Consider the following 20917-nt stretch of genomic DNA (forward strand, 5'->3'; position numbering starts at 1 on the left):
ACACTTTGGCTTTTGTGAATCATTAATGTGTGAGTAAAATACTTAAGGCTGCTGCAGATTTAAGCCCAAATTGTCTTGTTTCATTTGCATTTTGAATGTCTGGATCCCAAAGGTTTATCTTGCACGTGTCCAGTGGAGCTGAACGGCGACACTCCCCCTCAGCGTCTGTGGTTCAGACGGCTCCGAGACTAGACTCCAACAGCAAATGTGCTCCTTTAAGACAGATCATTAATATTTGTCCTTATTTTCGTCCTCTGTCCCAGTCCTCCTGGCACATATTCCTGAACACCCTCCCTAGATTGTCCCCAGGATTTCTCAGCAGAGTGGACAAACAGGCAGAGGGGCGGCAGGAAGACGAAGAGAGAGAAGCTTGTGGCAGTGAATCCAAGATTATTTCAACTATTTATTCAAAATAAACAAACAGAACACGGGCATATTCACAGCAGCCTCGCTTTATTTTGTGAGGGGAAAGGAGTTCTTGTTTATTTTCAAGATGAGGTGGATCATCTCTGCTAATCATCATCGTACATTGATTCGTTTTGCAGAATATTTTCTTTGAATATGGTTTTAAAGCAATGAGGGATTTCAGACACTCTGCTGTTGAACTGGTTCTGCTCTCTGTTTCAATTTTAGTTTTCAAAACTCGCTGCAGAGCAGAATCATGTTGGAATATAAAATGGTCCAAAATGAACCCCAAAAGATAAAAACATACTACAACATGTTGAGCTCTAAAACAGCATAAAAAGACCAACACAAATGTAACTTTGTCCAACATCAACATTAAACTAGGCAATAATTTTTCTTTTTTTAATGTAAGACACCAACAACCATGATAACAAATGTAAGTCTAAATTCACCTCGGAGTAAAACATATTGGTCTTTTCGGGTTCATGTGCAGGTTCCAGAGCCAAAGAGTTTTATAGCAAAGTCAACACAAAGCGGTGGATTGAATCAATGTCTGTATTGAGCTGAAAACACACAACTGCCTTTTCCTCTTTCATGCATCACAATCTATAACAAACACATACACTGCCCTGTGTAATTCTCAGTTTATGGCTACAGCTCGTCGAATTACAGTTCAACTCTGGTTTGTGGGGCTCAAATCATTCAAAACACATAACCTGAAATCTCAGGAGCATCTTTGCAAATGCAAGTTGCTTCAGTGAATAACAACAGTCATCTGGCCTTGAGTTTTTTCAAACCATTAACAATGAGGTGCATTTCTTTTTAGAAATTGTTGATGCTGAGTTTTTCCCTTTTTTTTTATTCAGACTTTTCTTTCGGTAATTTGTTAGTTATAACGAAGGCCTTTTCTATATATCTGTGTCATTCATATATATCATTATTCAATAACATACATTTCAACCTCATGTTTTCTATATTTGACTACGGTTCCTGAACTCTGATGCATGTTGGCATCAGTGCTGATGTTGCCTTCGAGTCGATGTGTTTGTTGTGTCACGTTTGTCTCTACATGCGTTTGCACAGGAAAAAAAACGTTACCACTTTGAATCCATGAAACAGAAACCATCACAGACAGAGTGTGATAATATAAAAAGACTTTGACCTAGAAAAAAAGTAGGTCAGAGCCAGTAGGGGCCTTTAAAAAGAACTGGTCTGATCCAGAAGATCTCCTGTTTAAAATGCTAGTAAAGTGTTAAGTGATGACGACCGGATACTGGAGGACTCCACCTGTTCGAGGCAGCTACGCTCTCGGCTCGGTGATGCAACCACTGAATGATATTTATGTGCTGGAGCCTCATGGGTGTAAACTCTACAGACTGATTAAAGTATCCATATAAGTCTAATATATAATACATATATATATAATACACATATATATATATATATATGAAATAATTAAAGGTTTGCTAAGAGCCCCGACACAGAAAAACACACACAACTCTGACAAAGTACCACAGCTTGAGCAGTAGCCTTAGTGTATTGATAATGGATGAATGCCCTATGAATCATTCCATGGGTATAAAAATACAAATGGAGAGAGATGCTTACATCACAGACACGTACACTCAGCGGAGTCTTCAGATCTACACAAAATAAATACATACAATTCTGCACAACAGTTGTTTTTTTATGCATTTTTAAAAGTTGTGAATTTAGGGCAACATGCCTCTATTAAATGTTGATTTTCAGCCACTTGCAAACATCATCGTCATCATTCAAAGGCCCAGTTTTATAGATCAGATCCTTGGATATGTTGATCACAGCAGGAATATTGTCTGGAAAACGCGTTAAAGTTTGAAATGATAATCTTTGTATACATTCAAAAATCAAGCCATCTCGCGTTTACACACTCTTCTTGCTAATGACAGGCTGTCACGACACACAGATCATGTGCTGTGTTCATGTCACACACACAGTGATGCAGACGTAACATAGAAATCTCAGTCGAGGGGAAACCAACACAAGAGGCTGTGCAGTAAATCTCTGAACAGCTATAGTTAACCCTTTGACTTTTATACACACAACCAAGTGTACAAATCGTACAATAACAATCTGCAAAATGAAGCACTTTTAAATTTGTAGAATATTATAGTATTTTATCAATCTATCTCTATACAGTTATTTTTTTAATCTCTTTAAAACCGTTTGTTTTTCAACCATTGTAAAGTTTCTTCTTTTTCCTTTTTCTTAAATCAACACACAGGACATAATATTCGCAGTCAACGAGCAGCTGTGCTGAAGGCAACACAGTATACACACTCTGAATTTCAAACGGACATTCATGGTCAATAAAGTTAGGAAGAAGTATGGATGTGTTTGACGTTTGGGATTTCAAGCGAGACAGAGTCGGAAAAAACGGAGACGTCCATCTCTCTAATAGTAAACTTATTGCAGCTCTTTACTTCTGGGCTCCAGAGACTCAGCTAAGCTGTTTGAGGCCAAAGGCAGATTTCCGTTCTCAACAGAGTAAATATACTGCATTTGTAACAGAGTCAATATTCAAACCTGGCGGAATAATAACTGCATGATGAAAAGTGAATCATACCCGCTGGTATACAGTGCAATACATTCCTATGAAGTCTGAATGCAGAGGAATCTGGACGTCATGTCGCGTGGGGTCAGGATTTTTTTCTTGTTTTGGTTAAATCATTCAAGCAGACTGAATTTGCCTGTGTTACTGCCAGTGTGTTTTCATCCCTGAAACACACACACACATACACACACACACACACACACACACATGTTACACCACACCACATGTTTCCTTATGACACTGCTCTTCTCGACGTGCTGTAGCTCAAACTGGTGCCGCTGCTCCTGTGTGAGATCTTGAGCGTCGTGGCAACCGTCAGGCTCGGCGCCATGGCAACAGGGAAACTGGATGTGGCGGATGCTGCGAAGCCGACCGTCGTGGCGATGGAAGGGACCGGTTCGTTGGGGCATCCGTACTGGAGCAGGATGTCGACGCACTCCTGGCTGCCAGCGCTGCGAGCCAGAGCCAACGCCGTCAGGCCCTGAGCGTCCCGATACCGCAAGTCACAGCCATACTGAACACACAGAGGAACAGAGGATGAGCAACTGGATATAACGATGTATCTACTCTCTAATCCACATTTTAAGGAGGTTTTATCAAATGGTCAGTGAGGTCCAGGGGCGGATCCAGGGGTGGGGGGGCTCCTAAAGTGACCCTGTCTTGTAAACTAGACACCACACAACGCCAACAATAAATAGACAATTTGTCATTTTGTTTCTATTTTCTAAGGTTTTCTGAGGAACACAATTTGCTTTAAAATTGAGCAATTTTCTCAAAATATTCATTGATGTGTGGCTTTGCTCAAAGCTTTAGAGCTAACAGTAAACAAGGAAGGACTCAAATGTGCACCTTTCTGAATCAGGAGTTGTGTATGGATGTTGAACATCTAATTGGCCCCTCTGTGTAAATCGTGGCCCCTTTGTGGCCCCTGATTCAGAAGAATCCTGGATCTTCCTCTGCTGAGTCCTAACCCTGACAGGGCTGGATTAAATTATCCTAACACGACATGACTCAGTGAGCCTAACTGACTTTCAAACATACACAATGCATCACCTCCAGTTTTCTGCTGACTCATGTGTTCCATTGCTTTTTGTTTCTTGCTGAGTTTCTTACTTACAGGTTATAGAGGGGACAACATTATTATTTTTGCAAAGCTTTCTGTGAAAAGTGGAGGTTTGCTGAGGACAACATTTAAAATCATGTCAGACCTTCTCTACCTTCCCAGTATCATTATCTCGGCTCCTATGCGTCGCAGGACTCTGGTGTTTTGTTGTTTCTTTTATCACAACTGGCAGAACCACAGTGAGATTAGAGGAAGAGGGGAAAACGCACCCAGACGAGGAGCTGTGTCATCACCACATCGGCGTGCTGACAGGCAGCGTGCAGGGCAGAGCCGGGCAGTCGCAGCGCCAAGAGCGCCCTGGAGGAGAGGGCCAGACTGAGCGGTGCGTTAATGTCCTCCTTCGTGCAGTGAGCCAAGAGGAGCAGCAGCTTTGGGAGGTTGTGCTCCATCACTGCCAGCAGAAGGCGGCCAGATAGCGTGATGTCTGGGCCCTCTCCGGGAGTGGGAGGAGGCAACGGTGCCACAAACAGTTTCTGCTCATACTTGGCTCTGATCCACGACTCCCGCTCCTCTCTGAACAAGCACAGAAAGCAAAGAGAAACAGAAAGTAAGCGAATGATCAGGGGAATATATCCAGAGTTTTCTGTCTTTCTCCTGCTCTGCTATGTACGTAGCTCGTATACCTATTTAAAGTCTCCCTCTGATGAAAATTAAGTTTTTCCACATGTTAACATGTCCCATTTTGTGCTTCTTACATGATAATATACACATTTTGAGTGCAATATGCAGTCAGCGACATGGCAGAGTATTTTCATCTCACCACTGCAGTAAAAAAAATGCCCCGGTAACAAACCTGAGAAATCCATCCCGTCAACTTGGGGGTGGAGCTCAGTGGCAGGTGGCCCTTTGTGGGTGGGGAGATGGGGTCAGGGGCGGGGCCATATTAGAATATTTATAAATCCCCGTCACGACATCAGGAGGGAAGGCGTAGAGTTACATAACAATGCCAATTATACAGCAGTATTATGTGTCACTGAGTCCAATATGAATTAAAATTAGTTTAATTTGATATAATTGTTATAATTACGCAAAATCTTTGTACCTAGTTATTGACTGGTATGTATAGGCCGACTTTGTCACTGTGGAATATTTGATAAAGTTCTGTACCCCCCCATGAGAGGGTTTTTTTTCAGAACAAACCTTTGGAATATGTATTTATTTGAGGAACAAAGTAGGTGCAATAAGCTGCTGGACTGGGACCTAAGCAGTGTCGCCCCACATCACATCTATAATGCTACATCTCAATGCATGATGTCGGTTGTCACCCTCTTGTCTCACCGTGAGGCATCAGGAGCTGGTTTGCGTCGCCCCAGCGTGCGCGCCTCCCATGTACAGTTCACCATGTGGTTGCCGATGGCGCTGAGCACCAGAGTCAGCTCCCGGGGGAGATCATCGAGGTCGAGCGAGCGAACCCGCGTCAGATGGGTCCCCAGGTTCCTGTGGATCCCCGAACACTCGATGCAGATGAGAGCCCCCAGGTTCAGACTGGCCCAGGTCGGATCTTGGGAGATAAAGGATGCACAATAAAGTAAAGCTGACACTTCATGTTGAAACTAAACTTTGTGTTTAGTTGACAGAGCTCTACCATTTGAATTTGTTGTGTGCCAGTTTGACCATGTAATGTCATAACAATTATCCGCAGTTGAGTGAAACCCAGCTTGGACAAGTTTTAAAGAAGGGCTGTTAAACCTGTGGCCAGTGTGCCAAACATTATATTCCCCCTGAAACTCCGCCCCTTTAAAAATTTTCCAGGATCGGAGGAACATCCAGGATTCCAACTATTTTCTTTTGGTCAGGTGATTTGTGAGACCCTGATTTAAATTACAGGGTATATTAAGGAATTTGTACTGATTATATTTCCCCCCCAAAATTATATTTTGCAGCCAGTTTTTCTATTATTTGAGTGAACTCAGGCACGTCAAAATATTTTGGAGACAAAGAAACTCACGTGCACACACACACACACACACACACACACACACACACACACAGACACACACACACACACACACACTGCATGTAAACTAGGGATAGATTTCTTTATTTTAAGAGACACATAACATATTTTGTCATGTGTCTCTTACTGTGGCCACTTTTCTGACAACCCCATTTTTAAACCTGGTAATCCAGTGGTCACGCTCAGTTTCACACTGATTGACCAGGTTTGCTTTAGTGTAAAAATGCATCAAGAGCTTCACAGATTCATGATACACACGTTCCTCTCGGCCCTGCTCTCAGACCAGATGGATTTAGATTTTTGAAACCATGAAGCGTGACCAAAGAGAAAGGGTAGTTTAGAGTTATGACAAGACGAAAATGAGACAATGTTGAGAAATGCCACTAAAGAAAGAAAGAGATATGGATATGTACAGAGAGGAGAAAAGTTGTGTTACTGACTCGGAGCATCGCAGTCAACACAGAAGTTGTTGCCCTTTGCGTTGCGGATCGCTTGCAGAGCCACTGCTTCACTCTGGCTGTTCCTGCGAGCCTGTGGGACACACACAGGATATGGTTAAAACTAAAGCAACTTCCCTCAGTGATATCCGGCCTGCTAAATGCTCTCACTGCTAATACGCTAATTATCATCCGAGTGAATAAGCTGTGAAGAAAATAATTCAATTATGACATGTATGGCACAGGAGAGGGCAGGCTCTGGTAAAGTCTTCTGCTCATCTTCCTTTGAAGCAGCAGTAACGGTTTCCTAATGGGTTGAGAAATGGGTTCAAGGCAGCTTCTAAAAGAAAAGTGTTCTTATCCAAGAGTCCCAGGGCACAAATACAAAGCACACAACGAGATTATACAGCAGATGATGTCGCTTTTTATATCACAACTTGTATTTCACGAGATAATGAAATTCCCCCACCCGACTCTCTGTGCATATAACAGATGCTCCCAAGTTATTCCAAGAAAAGATTATACAACTGAGTTTGGCAACAACTGCCGCATAATGCACATAGATATGTTTTCACTGTCCACCGTCTGCTGTATATTTTACTTAATAAAATCGTCTGGTTGCCTTTTCTCGAGTCTTATTTGGATATTTGGCAAATCAATAAGTTTAACACTTTAACTAAATCATTGACTCAGATTTTGAAAAAGGTTTTCTCTAACGGAGCTCAGGTCTCATCCTGTTTCCCCAAATTATTTTATCCGGTTTATTCTGTTTCTTCAGAACGATGCTGTTGCAGTGAGAGCAGATGGGAACACAGAGCACAGTGAACCGCAGCACCTGCTTTGCATAACAAACCTCAGCTATGACTAACCCACCTCCATGCAAGCAGGTACATTTCAGACCACAGAGAACGAAACAAGGCACGTGTTGGGATGTTAAAATATTTAGAACGTTGCTGGTTAGTTAAAAACCATCATTACACGAGGGAATAAGCAGAAGAGCTTCACGTGTTTTACACATTTTATATATGACTCAGCTGTTTTAAAGGGAATGTGAGAAGACCTCTACTGACCTCATACCCATATTTATATATTTTTTTATATAATGAATTGATGAATTGTAGGTTACACAAACAATACAGAATTAATGAAGTAAAAATAATGGTTCTATTATCAACACAAAATACAGTGACTGCATTTGTTCAGTCCTTGCCTTGTTTTTGTTGCTCTCACACAGCTGCAGACTGGCTAGGATCTGGCTCTCGATGGCCTGGACCCAGGAATCTCTCTCCTCCACACTCTGGGCTTCAAAGTGCCACGTCTGGCCGGTGCTCGACACGATAAGGAAGTCAAAGTTATCCTCATCTGACACAGACACATACAGCAGAGATTAGATGCTATTGTTCCGATGGAGACGGAATTCCCTGCAGCAGGTTCCATTTGCACCTGAGCAGTTAAACATTACGGTAAACAACAATTCAATTTCAGTGAGTTACACGCTCAAATTTGCAACGTTGTAAGTAGAATATTTAATTCCTGTATATGATATATAGACTTTGAATTGAACATGAGTGGCTACAATGCTGCAGGGACACAGTCAGACAAACAGATGTGTTCAGAGGGTCAGTCAGAGTGTGACAGATCAACATTACCTGTCTTGCTTACGTTTCTTAAGCTACCAAAGCTTTTGAGTTTCCACATTTTGCGCTTGGCTGCATTAAGACGCCATGACAAAGAAACAAAGAGACAGAATGATAAATGTTTCAAGGATAAACCACCAATTTAATATAAATTCACCACGTAGTGCAATTTTTTTGAATAATAATATGATATTTGCCTTTAATGTTAGAAATATGTGAATGCTAAATATAAATTTGGGGTTATGAGTATTTACCGTCAGCTTGGCCGGGGGCAGCGTCTCCTTTCTGGTTCATGCTCTTCTTCCTGCGATGCTTCTTCCTGTCGGCCACTGGGGAGGCACAGCCTACGTCTTTGGTGGAGGAGGAGCTGGAGACTCCCTCGACTGCAGAGTCTAGACACGAAATCATGAGAGAATGTATTTTATACATGTGTTATGTGACAAATGCATGACTCTAAGTCCTTTACTCACCCACACTCTGAGCGGGGTTGGATAAAGTGGAAGGACACCGTTGCACCCCTCTGTTACTCCTCAGGAAGAGCGCACCGCCCAGCCCTTCCATTTCCTCCACTTGCAGGAGGCCGCTGGCACTTACAGGCACTAAAGAGACGGCAGCGAGCAAACACTCAGTAACAGAGAAATGTAGCCAAACAGTGCATGTTAAAACTGAGCTCCTGAGGTTTAAATTACATCACTGATTCTGTATGAACACCAGAGGAATTAAAAGATGCAGAGTGTTACAGAGGAAATGTTTAAGTGGTTGCCAAAAATCTTGTAAAATCCCTTATGGTGCTCGCTTGCTCTTTTGCAAAGATTTTGTATTCTCTTAAGATGTTCCTCTCTTTCTGGTACAGAGGCTTGATCCGCTCCTACTTACTGTGGCTCTGAACCCTGCACATCCCCAAATCTACTATTTTATCTTAACTGTTTAAGTACACACACACACACACAAACACACAAACAAACAAACAAACAAACAACCACACACACACACACACACACACACAGTTCGTATTTGTGTAAGTGAGATTTATTCTATAATATCCATCCATCCGTTATCCATACCGTTTATCCTTGGACGACAACACCCAACTGAAACTGGACAGTGAAATCATTCATTCACATACACACACACACACACACACACACACACACACACACATGCTTCCTCTAATGGTGTAAAATGCAGATAACCCTGTACGTGTATTCTCTGACCTGGGCTCAAACCCTCGGGTCCAGGCATGTCTTTAACCCGGCCATTGAGCCCGGCTGGAGGGCCGCAGGCGGGTACAGCGCGCGGTGGTCGCTTTCCGGGCACTTTCACCGTCACTCTCAGCAGGTCCATCTCTTTCCCCGGGGTATTCAGCATGTAGTCCTGCCGAGACAAACAACAACTGTTAACCATCGACCAGCAGCAGGCATCATCCTGCTTTACAGCGCCCTGTCAACACCCTGACTCACATTGACACTGGAGTGATAGGACAGTATGCCGTCGTTGGACAGCGTGACATACTTCTTCTTCCACTCTTTGTTGAGCGAGCTCCCGCTGCGCTTCAGCAAGATGCCCTGATGGAGGAGACAAAACCCGAGAGTGAGAATTTATTTGGCAAAGTCTGGTGTGTTCATCTCACAGATTTCAGCGGCACGAAGACCGTCGGCTGCCAGAGACGCCCACCAACCATTCAGCCGGGCGATTTAGGAGATCACAACACTTCATGACTCCACATGATGAAATTGCCTTCACACCTTTGATTTCAAGTGACTGCTGGTGTGACGTCCTCTGCAGACGGTCTTTAGATAACACTGCACATGCTGCTGATCTGTGTCCTACCTGTTTGATGGGGATGGAGCGTCCAATGCCCAGATCGCCCTTATAGTCGGCACTCCTCCTGTTTGAGTCGCTGCCCCTCCGACCCTGGAGGGAAACAAATAACGAATGGTTAAAGATATAATGTATAAGAGTGGAAGTTTTCCCTTTGATAACTGCGCTTTCAAAAAAATCCATTAATAGAACAGCATTTGGAAATGGGAAGGGGATTGCAGCTGACTGGTTATAAATGTGGGCAGTTTCCAGATAAATTACAGGGACATCAGGGCCATTTCCATTTGCACTAATCAATATTCTTATCTAAAAAATGTATTAAATGATAATACTATAATTTAAAATGAAAGGGTCTGCTCATAGTAGCAAACATCCAGATTACCACCACATGACTGTGCGGGTCCCCTCAGCTAAACAGAGCAGTTTAGCATCTTTCCGCTAACTGTTTTGGTTTCAAGGTCCCAAACTGTAATTTGTTGATTCACGTTGATCATTCTCAGCCTCACCAGGCAGCTGCTCTTAACCAATCAAAGTCCTTAACCCCTCTGTCGTCTTTCTGCCCAGAAACAACAGTAGTCAAAGTTAGTGAATAGCCAGTGAACAGAGAACCGAGTTTGGCCCCGGAGGGCAGGAGAGGTCAGAAGGGAGCAAGGACCGGTTAGATAAAATGTCAGTGCCAATTTATTTAAAAAAAATGTGTCCCCTGAGGGACAAAAATCAATAGATGCAGAGAACCTCTATCGATTGCATAAAATTTTGTTTAAAATTGACAAGCAATAACTTTAAATAACTCAAAACATGGGAAAAGTTTGACACTCTTCTTTTTATCTTTCTGTTTCTTCATCTGCCTTTTCCTATCCTCAACGAGTTGTTATGAGAAATAAAAGACATTCTATAACAGTTGAGCCAAATCCACATCATGATGAATCTGATGTGCCTTCCGTTCCTACTTTATGGGCCCTGTGAGCAAACTGTTCACTGGGATCTAAAGTAAATCAGAAGGGTTAGTGTCCTTAGGCAAATAAATTGTATGAAAACGTCAGATTTCATAGTGTGATTAGAGGATTTTCAACGGTGGTCTCCCAATGAGCCTCTGTTCGCCTTTCATTGTGTGGAAACATGATTTCAGAACTTGAGATGCTTTCTTTCAATCTGGAAACCTGTTGAATTGTGGGGTCAGTCAAAGACAAAGAAAAAAAACAAGTAAATGCTGCCAAAGCACGTCTGAAGCTTGGGACCATAAACAGACAATGATTTCATCTGTGTGTACCGCAAATCGAGGGGTGCGTCTCCGGGTGGCGCTGCGGACTGTCCCTGGCGTGGCACTGTCCTGTTTCTCCCCCCTCGCTGTCCTGCCGATCTCCTTATGGCTGATGACAGGAGTGGAGGGAAGTGAAGAGGAGTAATCGCTGCTCTGACCACCGTTACTGGCCTAAACAGAGCGGAGGAGAGTGGGTGGTGGGGGGTGATTGAGTTTGACACTACTCTGTGCGTATAGTCTTTAGAATAGCCTGGCTGCAAACATGAAATACGCTACATGGTGGAACTTGTTTCAGCGAGTGTGGAACAGATGGTCAGGAGAAGGTTTACCTGTCCTGGAAAGACGCCTGACACTGGAGTGGAGCCTCCAGAATGACTGGGAGAGTTGGGGAGAGATTTACAGGAGGCCAGCAAAGCAGCTTGTTTCTTGGCTGCCATGATTTTCTGAGCAGCTGTGAAACAGGAAAAAAGACACGTAACCGTCACATATCTGCTTCTTCTGCAGTCTCATGCACTGTGCTCCATATTCTGCTCCTGGGCTTTGACAGGGACACACACCATCAGTGAAGACTCTGTTCACGTTGAGGCCGTACGTGGCACAGGTTTCATAGTAGGTGCAGCGCCGCACGTCTGAGCACAGCTGTCGGGCCCTGGCGTCATCGATCACTCTGGGGTTGGTGCTGCTGATCTTATCTGGAAACAATAACAAACATCACCACAGATACAGCGAGAGTTCACCTCTGCAAACATTTCGATGAAAGCATGTGTGTGTGTGTGTGTGTGTGTGTGTGTGTGTGTGTGTGTGTGTGTGTATGTGTGTGTGTGTGTGTGTGTGTGTGTGTGTGTGTGTGTGTGAGCTTGCGTTACCCTGAGTGCCAACTACTACGAAAGGTATCTCGGCGACGGGCCGGTGGACGGCGAGCTGGTGGTAGATTTTGTAAACTTCCAGGAAGCTGGCCTCATTTTCCAGACTGAAGACTAAGACTACTGCATCCACCCAACTCGCAAACTAAGGAGAAAGAGGGAGAAGAATAGCATTCACATCACACAGGAGCGTGCAGAGAGTAAAGACTAAATTGCATAAAGTGGAATTTGTTGTCTATTATGTTGAAGTCCTGGTCATCTCTCGACTCACCTGAGGTCCAGGCAGCTCTGTCTCCTCTCTGATAACCAAAAGGTGGCTCTGTCCGTCAACTAGGACATCCTTGATATACTGCCGCCCTGCAGATATAGGAATAAATAAGAGTTATTTGATTATTTTACCTTTTCACTGGTCACAGCAGGAGAAACAAATGTATAAACAATAAGTATATAAGCATGGCCCTGGTGTTGTCTGTTTTAATGCTTTTAGAAATCTCTGCTGTGACTCAGGTCTTTTATCAGTTGTTTTCCTGACAGTGACTTCAAAACACACATAACAGCTGTAGACGACAACATGTGACACGCACCCTCAGCGTTCTCCAGCGGCAGGTAACTTCCTGTCAGGTGTCTGTGGACCAGAGCAGACTTCCCACTGCACAAACCTCCCAGAACACCCTAGACACACAAAAAATAGAGATAAATAAAATGTTTAATCATTATAAAATCCTATACCCAGTTGTATGTAGTAGCTGTACATCTCCACGTGCTCACCAGGTGAAGCTCTTGTACAGTTTGGCTCATGGTCCATTCTTGACTGCTGGTGACTGCACCTAAGGAAAGACATTGGCATCAAGGACAAAGGTGTGAGGTGGACAATCATCAGCACTGTAATGAGCGGATGTATTGGTAACACAACAAGGAACAAGAAACAAAACTACAAGTAATACAAAACATGCTGGAAGATAAAAACCCGCTCCACAGAAATGTTTGTTGTAGAAACACAGATTGACAGCATGACGCCAAACTGTTTTTCTAAATGTCCTTCTGCTTTATGGAGTGTGACTAAAACACAAGAGGTCTGAAATGGTGCAACCAGGAAAAATAGATCTTTGAAAAATCATAGCCTCTCGTACATCCATGAGTTTTCTATAGAATCAGAAAAAGTTGCATATTTCAAAATGAGGAAAGCAATGCTATGGTGCAGCTTTTGATTGGAATGTAGAGAGCACAGCCTGAAATGCAATCAAGCTGCAACAAATTTCACACACTCCTAAATATCACTCCCCAGGTGCCATCAAACCAAATATCCTCTAGTTTTTTGATGCTTCAAAATGTTGTTGAGCTTTTCTTTTTTTTTTCTGGTTTTGTTTTTCTGAGATAAGCACGTCCACTTGGCAGCAGCGACAGGATGACTGAGCTCTGACAAAGTATTTAACAATCACATTTTGTTCCAAGTCTCATGATGATAAATCGCAGTTGGATTATAATCAAATGAGTACTCAACTTATTAACTGTGATCATAGCAAACTTCAAGACTGATTTATTCTTCAGCTTCAACAAATTAGATGTTAGACTAAGCGTCGTAAAAAACACTCAAAAATGTATAAAGGCAGTATAGACAGTGAGGGTATTTACATTTTTCAGCCTTAGTGTGGAAGTTCCAACATTACAGCAACTGTAAGAACGATTAAAAAAGTGAAAGATTGAGCTTGTACATTATGTCAGACTAAATTTGAAAAAAACTAGTTCTTATCTTGAAACAAGGTGGAATAAGAAACATGAATCCACAAGTGTAAAACCTTTACAATCCTGTAGACGACAACTGATAAACATTTTACACTTTAAAGGTCCACTCAGTAGAAAGGTGCCTCAGTGAATGGTGACTAACAACAGGTCGCCACATCCTCCCACTGTCCAGATATGAAGCCAAAATACCCAGTATACGAATACCACCATCTTGTAGAGTCTGTGCAGTAGTGATCCAGGGATGGAGTAGTAATATCAATCTATGAGCTAAATTTTTCAAAATGTATCTGTTGATGACTGTCCCACCCACTAACATGGAGGAAGCGAGATGTATGACCTATACTGCAGCCAGCTACCAGACACTCAGATCAATACACAATACACACACACACACACACACACACAGACACACACACACAGAAGCTGTGAGGTCACACTTTGCTCGGGCGGGGCCGAGGCGTCGCCACATCTCTCTGGGACCACGGATTCTAACTTTGAACCCCCCACAACTCTCCCTGAACCACATCTCAGGGCAATCCCCACGCCCACACTCGCCTCCATCAGCGGCGTCACGCCTCAGACCAAACAGCATCTCCTACCGCTTGCTGTTGCCATGGCAACTCCATTTTCCAGAAGCCTCCAGCCCAGGTCTCTTTACAATAAACGGTCTCTCATGGATACAGCGACGTGTGTGTGTGAGTGTGTGTGAGCGGCATGAAGACACGATGTCCACCTGTGCACACATGATACTGAAACACGATGTGCCTTACGGTTTACACCACGCTGATCAATATATTCACTCTAATGATGATCAGGATCGATCATCTGTCATCAGACTACCAACGTGAAAGGCTTCAATTACAAGTTCTACACGACACCTTGTTGACGATGCTGCTCACAAACACAATATAGCAGCGCGGAATGAATCGGCTCCATTTGTGGGCTGATTAACTCTCGGCACAGAGCAGGAAGCAGCAGGTCCCCGCTCCCCTCACTCCTCCGATGAACACAGCTCTGTGTATCCCCAACCTTAATTATTCATGTCCCACTTACTCCTGACAAATTATTCACAGCTTACTCCGATCCTACTCTCTCTGTCAAAGATGATTTTCTTTAGAAAAGATTAATCAAGATTAAAGATTGATAAAGTTGCATCACTTCCTTTCCTTCCAATAGACGAGTCTGAATATTTCATGAGGTGTTTTCATAAGTTCTGACTAGACTGAATTAATTTGTGTGTCAGGGTTTGGGAAATTCACCAAAAACAGATAATTAAGTACAAAGCACAGAGACATACATATCATTGTACCTTGTAATGTGCTCTAGTCACTATTATAACACCTACAGATGAAGCTCTAGTAGAATACTACAGTATCTACAGTATTTAAACTTGATCTCTAACATTTAAAATCGAATCAGTCCTATTTGCTTCTGAGTTCGTCATAGATCTTGATTTTAAAAGATAAGACACATTTCGAGGGTTCAATCTGGTGCAAGTTGAATTCCTTTAAGGGGAAAGTTGGGCCTTGGCAGGGAATGCGCTCTGCGTTGTGCTAATCTAGTCTGTTTGTTGGTTGGTTGGTTTGTCTGCAGGATTATGCGAAAACTACAGAACAGATTTCCACAAAAAATGGATGGATGGATGGGAAATGAGCCAAGAAAGAAGTCATTACATTTTCGGGCGAATCCGGACAAAGGGGCGGATTAAGGAATTTGTTTTCACTTTCTTTAACATTGTGCGATGTTGCTGTCTCTGACACTTTCACCAACTTCCCAGAGAAGAATTCATGGACTTGGTGAAAAAATCGGATGTATTCAGGGGGACTGATCTATGAACGTGTGCATTTGGCTGCAGCCTGATTGAATCCAAGGGGACTGTTGGGCCTTGGTGGAAGTAGGATGCATTCTTCTGGAAAATAAGGGTCAACTATCAGTGACATCCTACACTACCTTGTTTGTTCTGAACATTGTTCCAGAATAGAAAAATACTAACTTTACTCTCACATAAGATTAAGAATATCCTCATACTTGAGAGGCTGGAACCGTTTTAATAATTTCACAATAAAATGACATCACAGATTATCAATTTACAATTTACCTTTACTACTTTATCTTAATTTTTCTGGTCAGGTCACTAATCACATCATTGACTTATTGACAAAGCTGCAGATCATTATGGAGTCTGAGTTATATTTTTACCCTTTGAAGCCGTCAGCGAATATTAAGAGGATAAACGTTCCAGATGTTCAGTTCCTTAAAAAGCGTAACCCCCCTGCAGAGTGGAAGAACGGCCTCCTGTGTTGCTCCTCTTTAGAGACGTTTTATAGCTCTGAGTCGTCTCGACTGACTGTGATCGAATTTTCACCAAACTTAGTTATTTTAAGTGACGTAGCACTTACAAGTCATTTCTGATACACCGAGAGCCGGGGTGTAATAAAACAGCTGACATGTTTCAGCAAAGGAAGAAAAGATTAGAATCTGGAAATGAAATCCTTCTTTGCCCTGTATGTTATAATCGTATTACTGCACATGTTGCAGACACTTAGTGTTCACCTGTAGCTTTCCTGTTAACTTTTCATTAGAGCGGGTAGACAGTGTAATTCAACTCGCAGAAGATAATACCATAGGACACTAAAGTCATATTAGTGCTTTAGCCTGAATTCACTTTGCATGACATTATGCTTCATACATTTTCCTCATAAGTTAATATCGCAACAGTGTGTGATTCACAGCCGAAACAAATAAAGGAAATTATTAAATTGAGTGAGAGCAATCGAGTGTCACTGGGACAAAGAGGGTCTACACACATTCAACAAAATTGTCTTCTCATGCCCAAGTGAATAATGATGGTCGAACCAAAACAGCACTTGTTGATAGAGTTTTCTGCAACTGTGATGAAATTCTCATGGATGACTAGTTTTGCTTTTCTTCTCCAGAGTCGTGTGAATGATGCTCAGCTGGTTCATGTGACCATCAGCCTCTTAACTGTTGTTATTGAGTGTTTTCACCCCTTGGATTGTTGGTTTGTTTGATTGTAAGCAAATTACCCCAAAACTACTGGATGGATTCGGACTAAACTCGGTGGAAGGTCTGTTTATTACTTGGAGAATCATTTGGGGGTTTATGGGACTAATTTTCATATGTGTGTGCACTTTAGTGCAGAGAGACTCTTGGAGGAGGCATGTGTTCTCCAGAGTGCCCTTCTAGTTTCCGTCTTTATTTTTTTTAAGGCATCACTGTGGTGCTCATAATGACTTGCATTTCATGAAGAAGAAGAGTCTAATGTATGAAGCTAATGTGATCAGAAATGCCGGTGTAACACTGCATTGATTTTCCATTAAAGGTTGTGTGTGCAGGTACACGAGGTGAACTCACCTTCCTCTTCACTTGAGCCCCTCTCCACAGCTGGATAGAGAGGACATGCGGTGTTAACAGTAGGCGGCACAGCTGCACTTTTGGTGAAAATCCCACTGATGAACTTGAGCATCTTGCGGTCACGGGGTGGAGCTCGCTGGATTGTTCCTCCCTGACCCTCCTTCCCCTTCCTCAGGTCATCAGAGAAGGAATGTAGGTCGCTGTTGTCCAGGGTACGACTAGTTGTTTTCTTCTGAGGCCTGCAAACATCCGTGGCAGGAGGCGTGGGCAGAGAAACAGTAACGGTCTTAAATCTCTCCCCCTGTGGACTCTCCCGCGTCATTATGCCTGAAAACCCACCGCTGATGGGAGCTCCAGGGCGAATGAGCGTGCCCCTGCCATCGCTGTCGGCCCACGATGCCCTGTAAGGCCCCAGAGTTGTAGCTGCCATTATGGCGGAATGGTCACGGTTGTCCCTGCGGTCCAAAGTCTTAGCAGAGTGATACAGGCTGGTGTTGGCCTCTCTGAGCTCCCTCCAGGCTGTAGAGTTGCCTCCTGCATGAGGCCTCATCAGGACCTCAGGGCGCTGGCTGACCTGCGGAGGGATGGAAAAAGGGAGGCTGCAACGTGAGCGGCTGCTCAGGTCTGCTCCATTTTCTCCCTTTAGGTAGAGCATGGGTGGCTCCCGGTAGAGCTCTGTCTTAGGGCGCAAGGCGTCTGAGCGAGGCCCCTCTCTGCGGAAAGTTCCCTCAGAGGAAGTTCCTCCGTACACTTTGACCATTTGCCGAACAGGTGCATGTATGTGATAATTGTCTTTGCTTTTACCAGTTGCTGCGGTGTCTTTTTGGTGTCTGTGAGTTTCCCTCCACTCAGGTTTCCTTCTGCTCTCAGTGGGGGTTCCATACTTGACCGGCACCTGCTCAACATATTCTTCTTCCACCTGTGCGATTTCTTTTCCCACCACTTCCGCACATACAAGTCCTTCGTCCTTTTCAGGGACATCTCTCACCTCCTCCGTCTCTTCCTCCTCCCCCTCCTCCTCCTCCTCCTCCTCCTCTTCCTCCTCCTCCTCCTCCTCCTCCTCCTCCTCCTCCTCCTCTTCTATCTTCTTCTTGGGGCTCCCTTCCCCCTCTGGAAGAGCCTCCTTCTGGTTCTCTGCATCATCCTCTGGCACAGCCTCAACCTTCACCAGAGTGAGGGAGATGAGGTAGGTGGTGCGTCTCTGTGGGTTGCCGGCGTTGCTCATTGGGACGGCAGACACCTCAGCACGGTGGCACCTGCTCTCTGACCTAGCCAGACCTACACACCTCCGTCATGGCAACCGGGATGAGACTGGAGCCGAGGAGACAGAAGATGTGAGATCAAACACAGGTATCTGAACAAACCTCGTGCTGCTGTCTGACATCAGGCGTGTGGCAGGAATCCCTCTTTCCTTTTAAACCCTTTAATAAAAGCATGAAGAGTCAGTGGGAAAAAAAGAGGAATACTTCGAATTGCTAATTTTCAGAATCTATTTAAAAGGCTGACCCAGTGGTGAAACAAGTCTAGACTGTTTTCTTAATGCCTCCATTAATCCTCTTCAATGCACACCGCTACTACTGGTCTCTACCACTGATTCATTCATAATCCTTGCCCGTGTCTCCTCAGCTTTCCTTCTTAAACTCATTTATTCTCTACAAACCTGACACACACAGACAGAGGAGGACATTTCTTTTGATAGTGTTGATGCCTCAGCCTCAGATTTCAGCCTGGAATTATGCAACAGTCAATACATTAGGTTGATCCAATTCTTGAATATAGGACTGAAATTAATACAGGCTGAGTAATGCCACCTCACTACGGCATGTGTCATGGCTTTTGCTCGTATCATACCTTAATTTTCCTGAAGAAGATCCATTGCAAAGCTCTGTGTGCATTTCATTTGATGAGGACTTTATCTCGCCATCAGATTACCGCTCATATCAGATGGCACATCAAAGCAGGCTGACAAAAAAAAAAGGAAGAGCTTCATCTGATGGGTCCGGGAGAAAAAACAGGTGAGATGGAACAGGGGGGAGAAAACGTCAAAATGGAAATCATTCATTTGTCACGAAGCGTCTGGCAGCTGGAGCCTCCATTCGACAATGTCATGCATAAAATTATGAGAGAACGTTGTGAGGGTCACAGGGAGATGCTGAAAAACATCTGTTGTTATGTCTCCAATTTTTTGGTCCTCAAAAAGACATGAAGACGCTGCGTCCCCAGGCAAAGCCTCCTAGTGCCAGTATCCCTCCTCTGGAGAGCTCCTCTCGGTCACTGCATCCTCTCCTCCGAGCGCCTCATCCAATTAGCAAGTCAATAAAATGTGTCTGTGAGGCAGAGGAAGCCCACCAGCTCACCACTGCCCCTCCTCCTTTTCTTCCCCTCCTCTTCTCACTGCCACAGAGCCTTGCAGCCCCCCCCTGCTAGCCCTGCGTTAGCCTGCCGCACAACCAGCTCCACACGCTGGGATCCAGCTCCGGCAAAGGGGCTGGGTACGACCACTTGCAGTGAGGTGTGGGTGCTAGTGATGATGATGGTGGTGGTCCTGGCCCACGCTCATCAGATTTTTATATGTGCCGACACAACAAAAGAGACGAAAGAGAGAGAGAGGAAGGGGGAAAAAAACCTGAGCTCTGCTCTTGCCAATGCATCTGCTCTGTGTCCAGCTCTCTCTCTCTCTCTCTCTCTCTCTCTCTCTCTCTCTCTCTCTCTCTTCCTCTCCTTATCCAAAGCGATTTATGGGCAGCTCCTGATGTCTCTCTGCCTCCCAGTCTGTCCACTCTGAGGGAGGAAGAGGTGAGGAGGCACACAGATGAAAAATGGGGATGTCACCGGATAACTAGAATAAGAATAACAATAGAAAAAGAAGTGGGCAGATGTGGAGGGTAAAAACTCATCGCTAAAGGATGGGAGATGAATTATTATAATACATCGAGGAAACTGAAGATATTGAGGACACTAAAAGGTTGTATAATTAGATGCAGGACAATAGGATAAAATAGAGAAGAGGGGAGGTAAATAGATGTGTCCCGGGGGGAAAAAATGCACAAAATAGCTCCTAAAAAACAAGAAAATATTTGTGTACTGCACAAGCTCTCATCAGGGAGAAGCTCCTGTCTTTCCTCGGTGCTTGTATCCTCATCATAACCCTGTCAAAATGTAGAAAATTACTTTAAATATAGTGTTAATCCCTTTAACTTAATGCTTCATAAATGAATTGAATATGGACGAAGTGTGTGTGCTCGTAAATATTTCACATGACGTACTATGAATTTTAAGTGAACACTGCGAGTCTATTTACACTGTGCTTTCACTTTGATCTACATTGTGTAGCAACATGTGGAAATGTGTGATGAAATAGTGCAACTGTGACTAATTGATTATCATGGAACAAACAATAAGGCGAAACAAGCAAAGGGGTTGGAGTTTTAACCTTACGTGCTGCTGGGAGGATAATCTAAAGGAATAGCTCTACATTTTGGGAGATATACTTGTTTGCTTTCTAGCAGAGTTAGATGTGGAGATTGAGATGAGAACTAACTCTTGTGCCTGTACAGTAAATATAGTTGCTGGTTTGTGCAGCTGGTTGGCTCAGTTCAGCAAAGAGGAAACAGTCTGGCTCTGTTCAACAGTCCTCAAATAAAAGATCGGTTACATATTTATTGAATACACAAACTGAAGTGGAGCCGTTTCCCCTGTTTC

The 20917-nt window shown here is 43.7% G+C and overlaps 1 protein-coding gene across 1 annotated transcript; it reads right to left on the minus strand.

The window, feature by feature from the left end:
* Positions 1-451: 451 nt before the first annotated feature.
* LOC128454014 (arf-GAP with GTPase, ANK repeat and PH domain-containing protein 1) lies at positions 452-20109 on the minus strand. The gene is made up of 20 exons (XM_053437152.1): positions 19067-20109; positions 17216-18526; positions 12866-12924; positions 12682-12769; positions 12369-12454; positions 12101-12242; positions 11792-11926; positions 11564-11685; positions 11244-11405; positions 9983-10066; positions 9613-9717; positions 9379-9526; positions 8623-8751; positions 8407-8544; positions 8165-8224; positions 7726-7877; positions 6519-6609; positions 5400-5622; positions 4331-4634; positions 452-3512 (listed from the first exon to the last, which is right to left on the minus strand). Exons 2-20 carry the CDS (start codon positions 18438-18440, stop codon positions 3231-3233), a joined length of 3735 nt encoding a protein of 1244 aa, XP_053293127.1. The 5' UTR covers positions 18441-18526; positions 19067-20109; the 3' UTR covers positions 452-3230.
* Positions 20110-20917: the final 808 nt, after the last annotated feature.

The sequence above is a fragment of the Pleuronectes platessa genome, chromosome 2 (genome assembly GCF_947347685.1).
Source record: "Pleuronectes platessa chromosome 2, fPlePla1.1, whole genome shotgun sequence".
In the NCBI taxonomy this organism is placed as follows: domain Eukaryota; kingdom Metazoa; phylum Chordata; class Actinopteri; order Pleuronectiformes; family Pleuronectidae; genus Pleuronectes; species Pleuronectes platessa.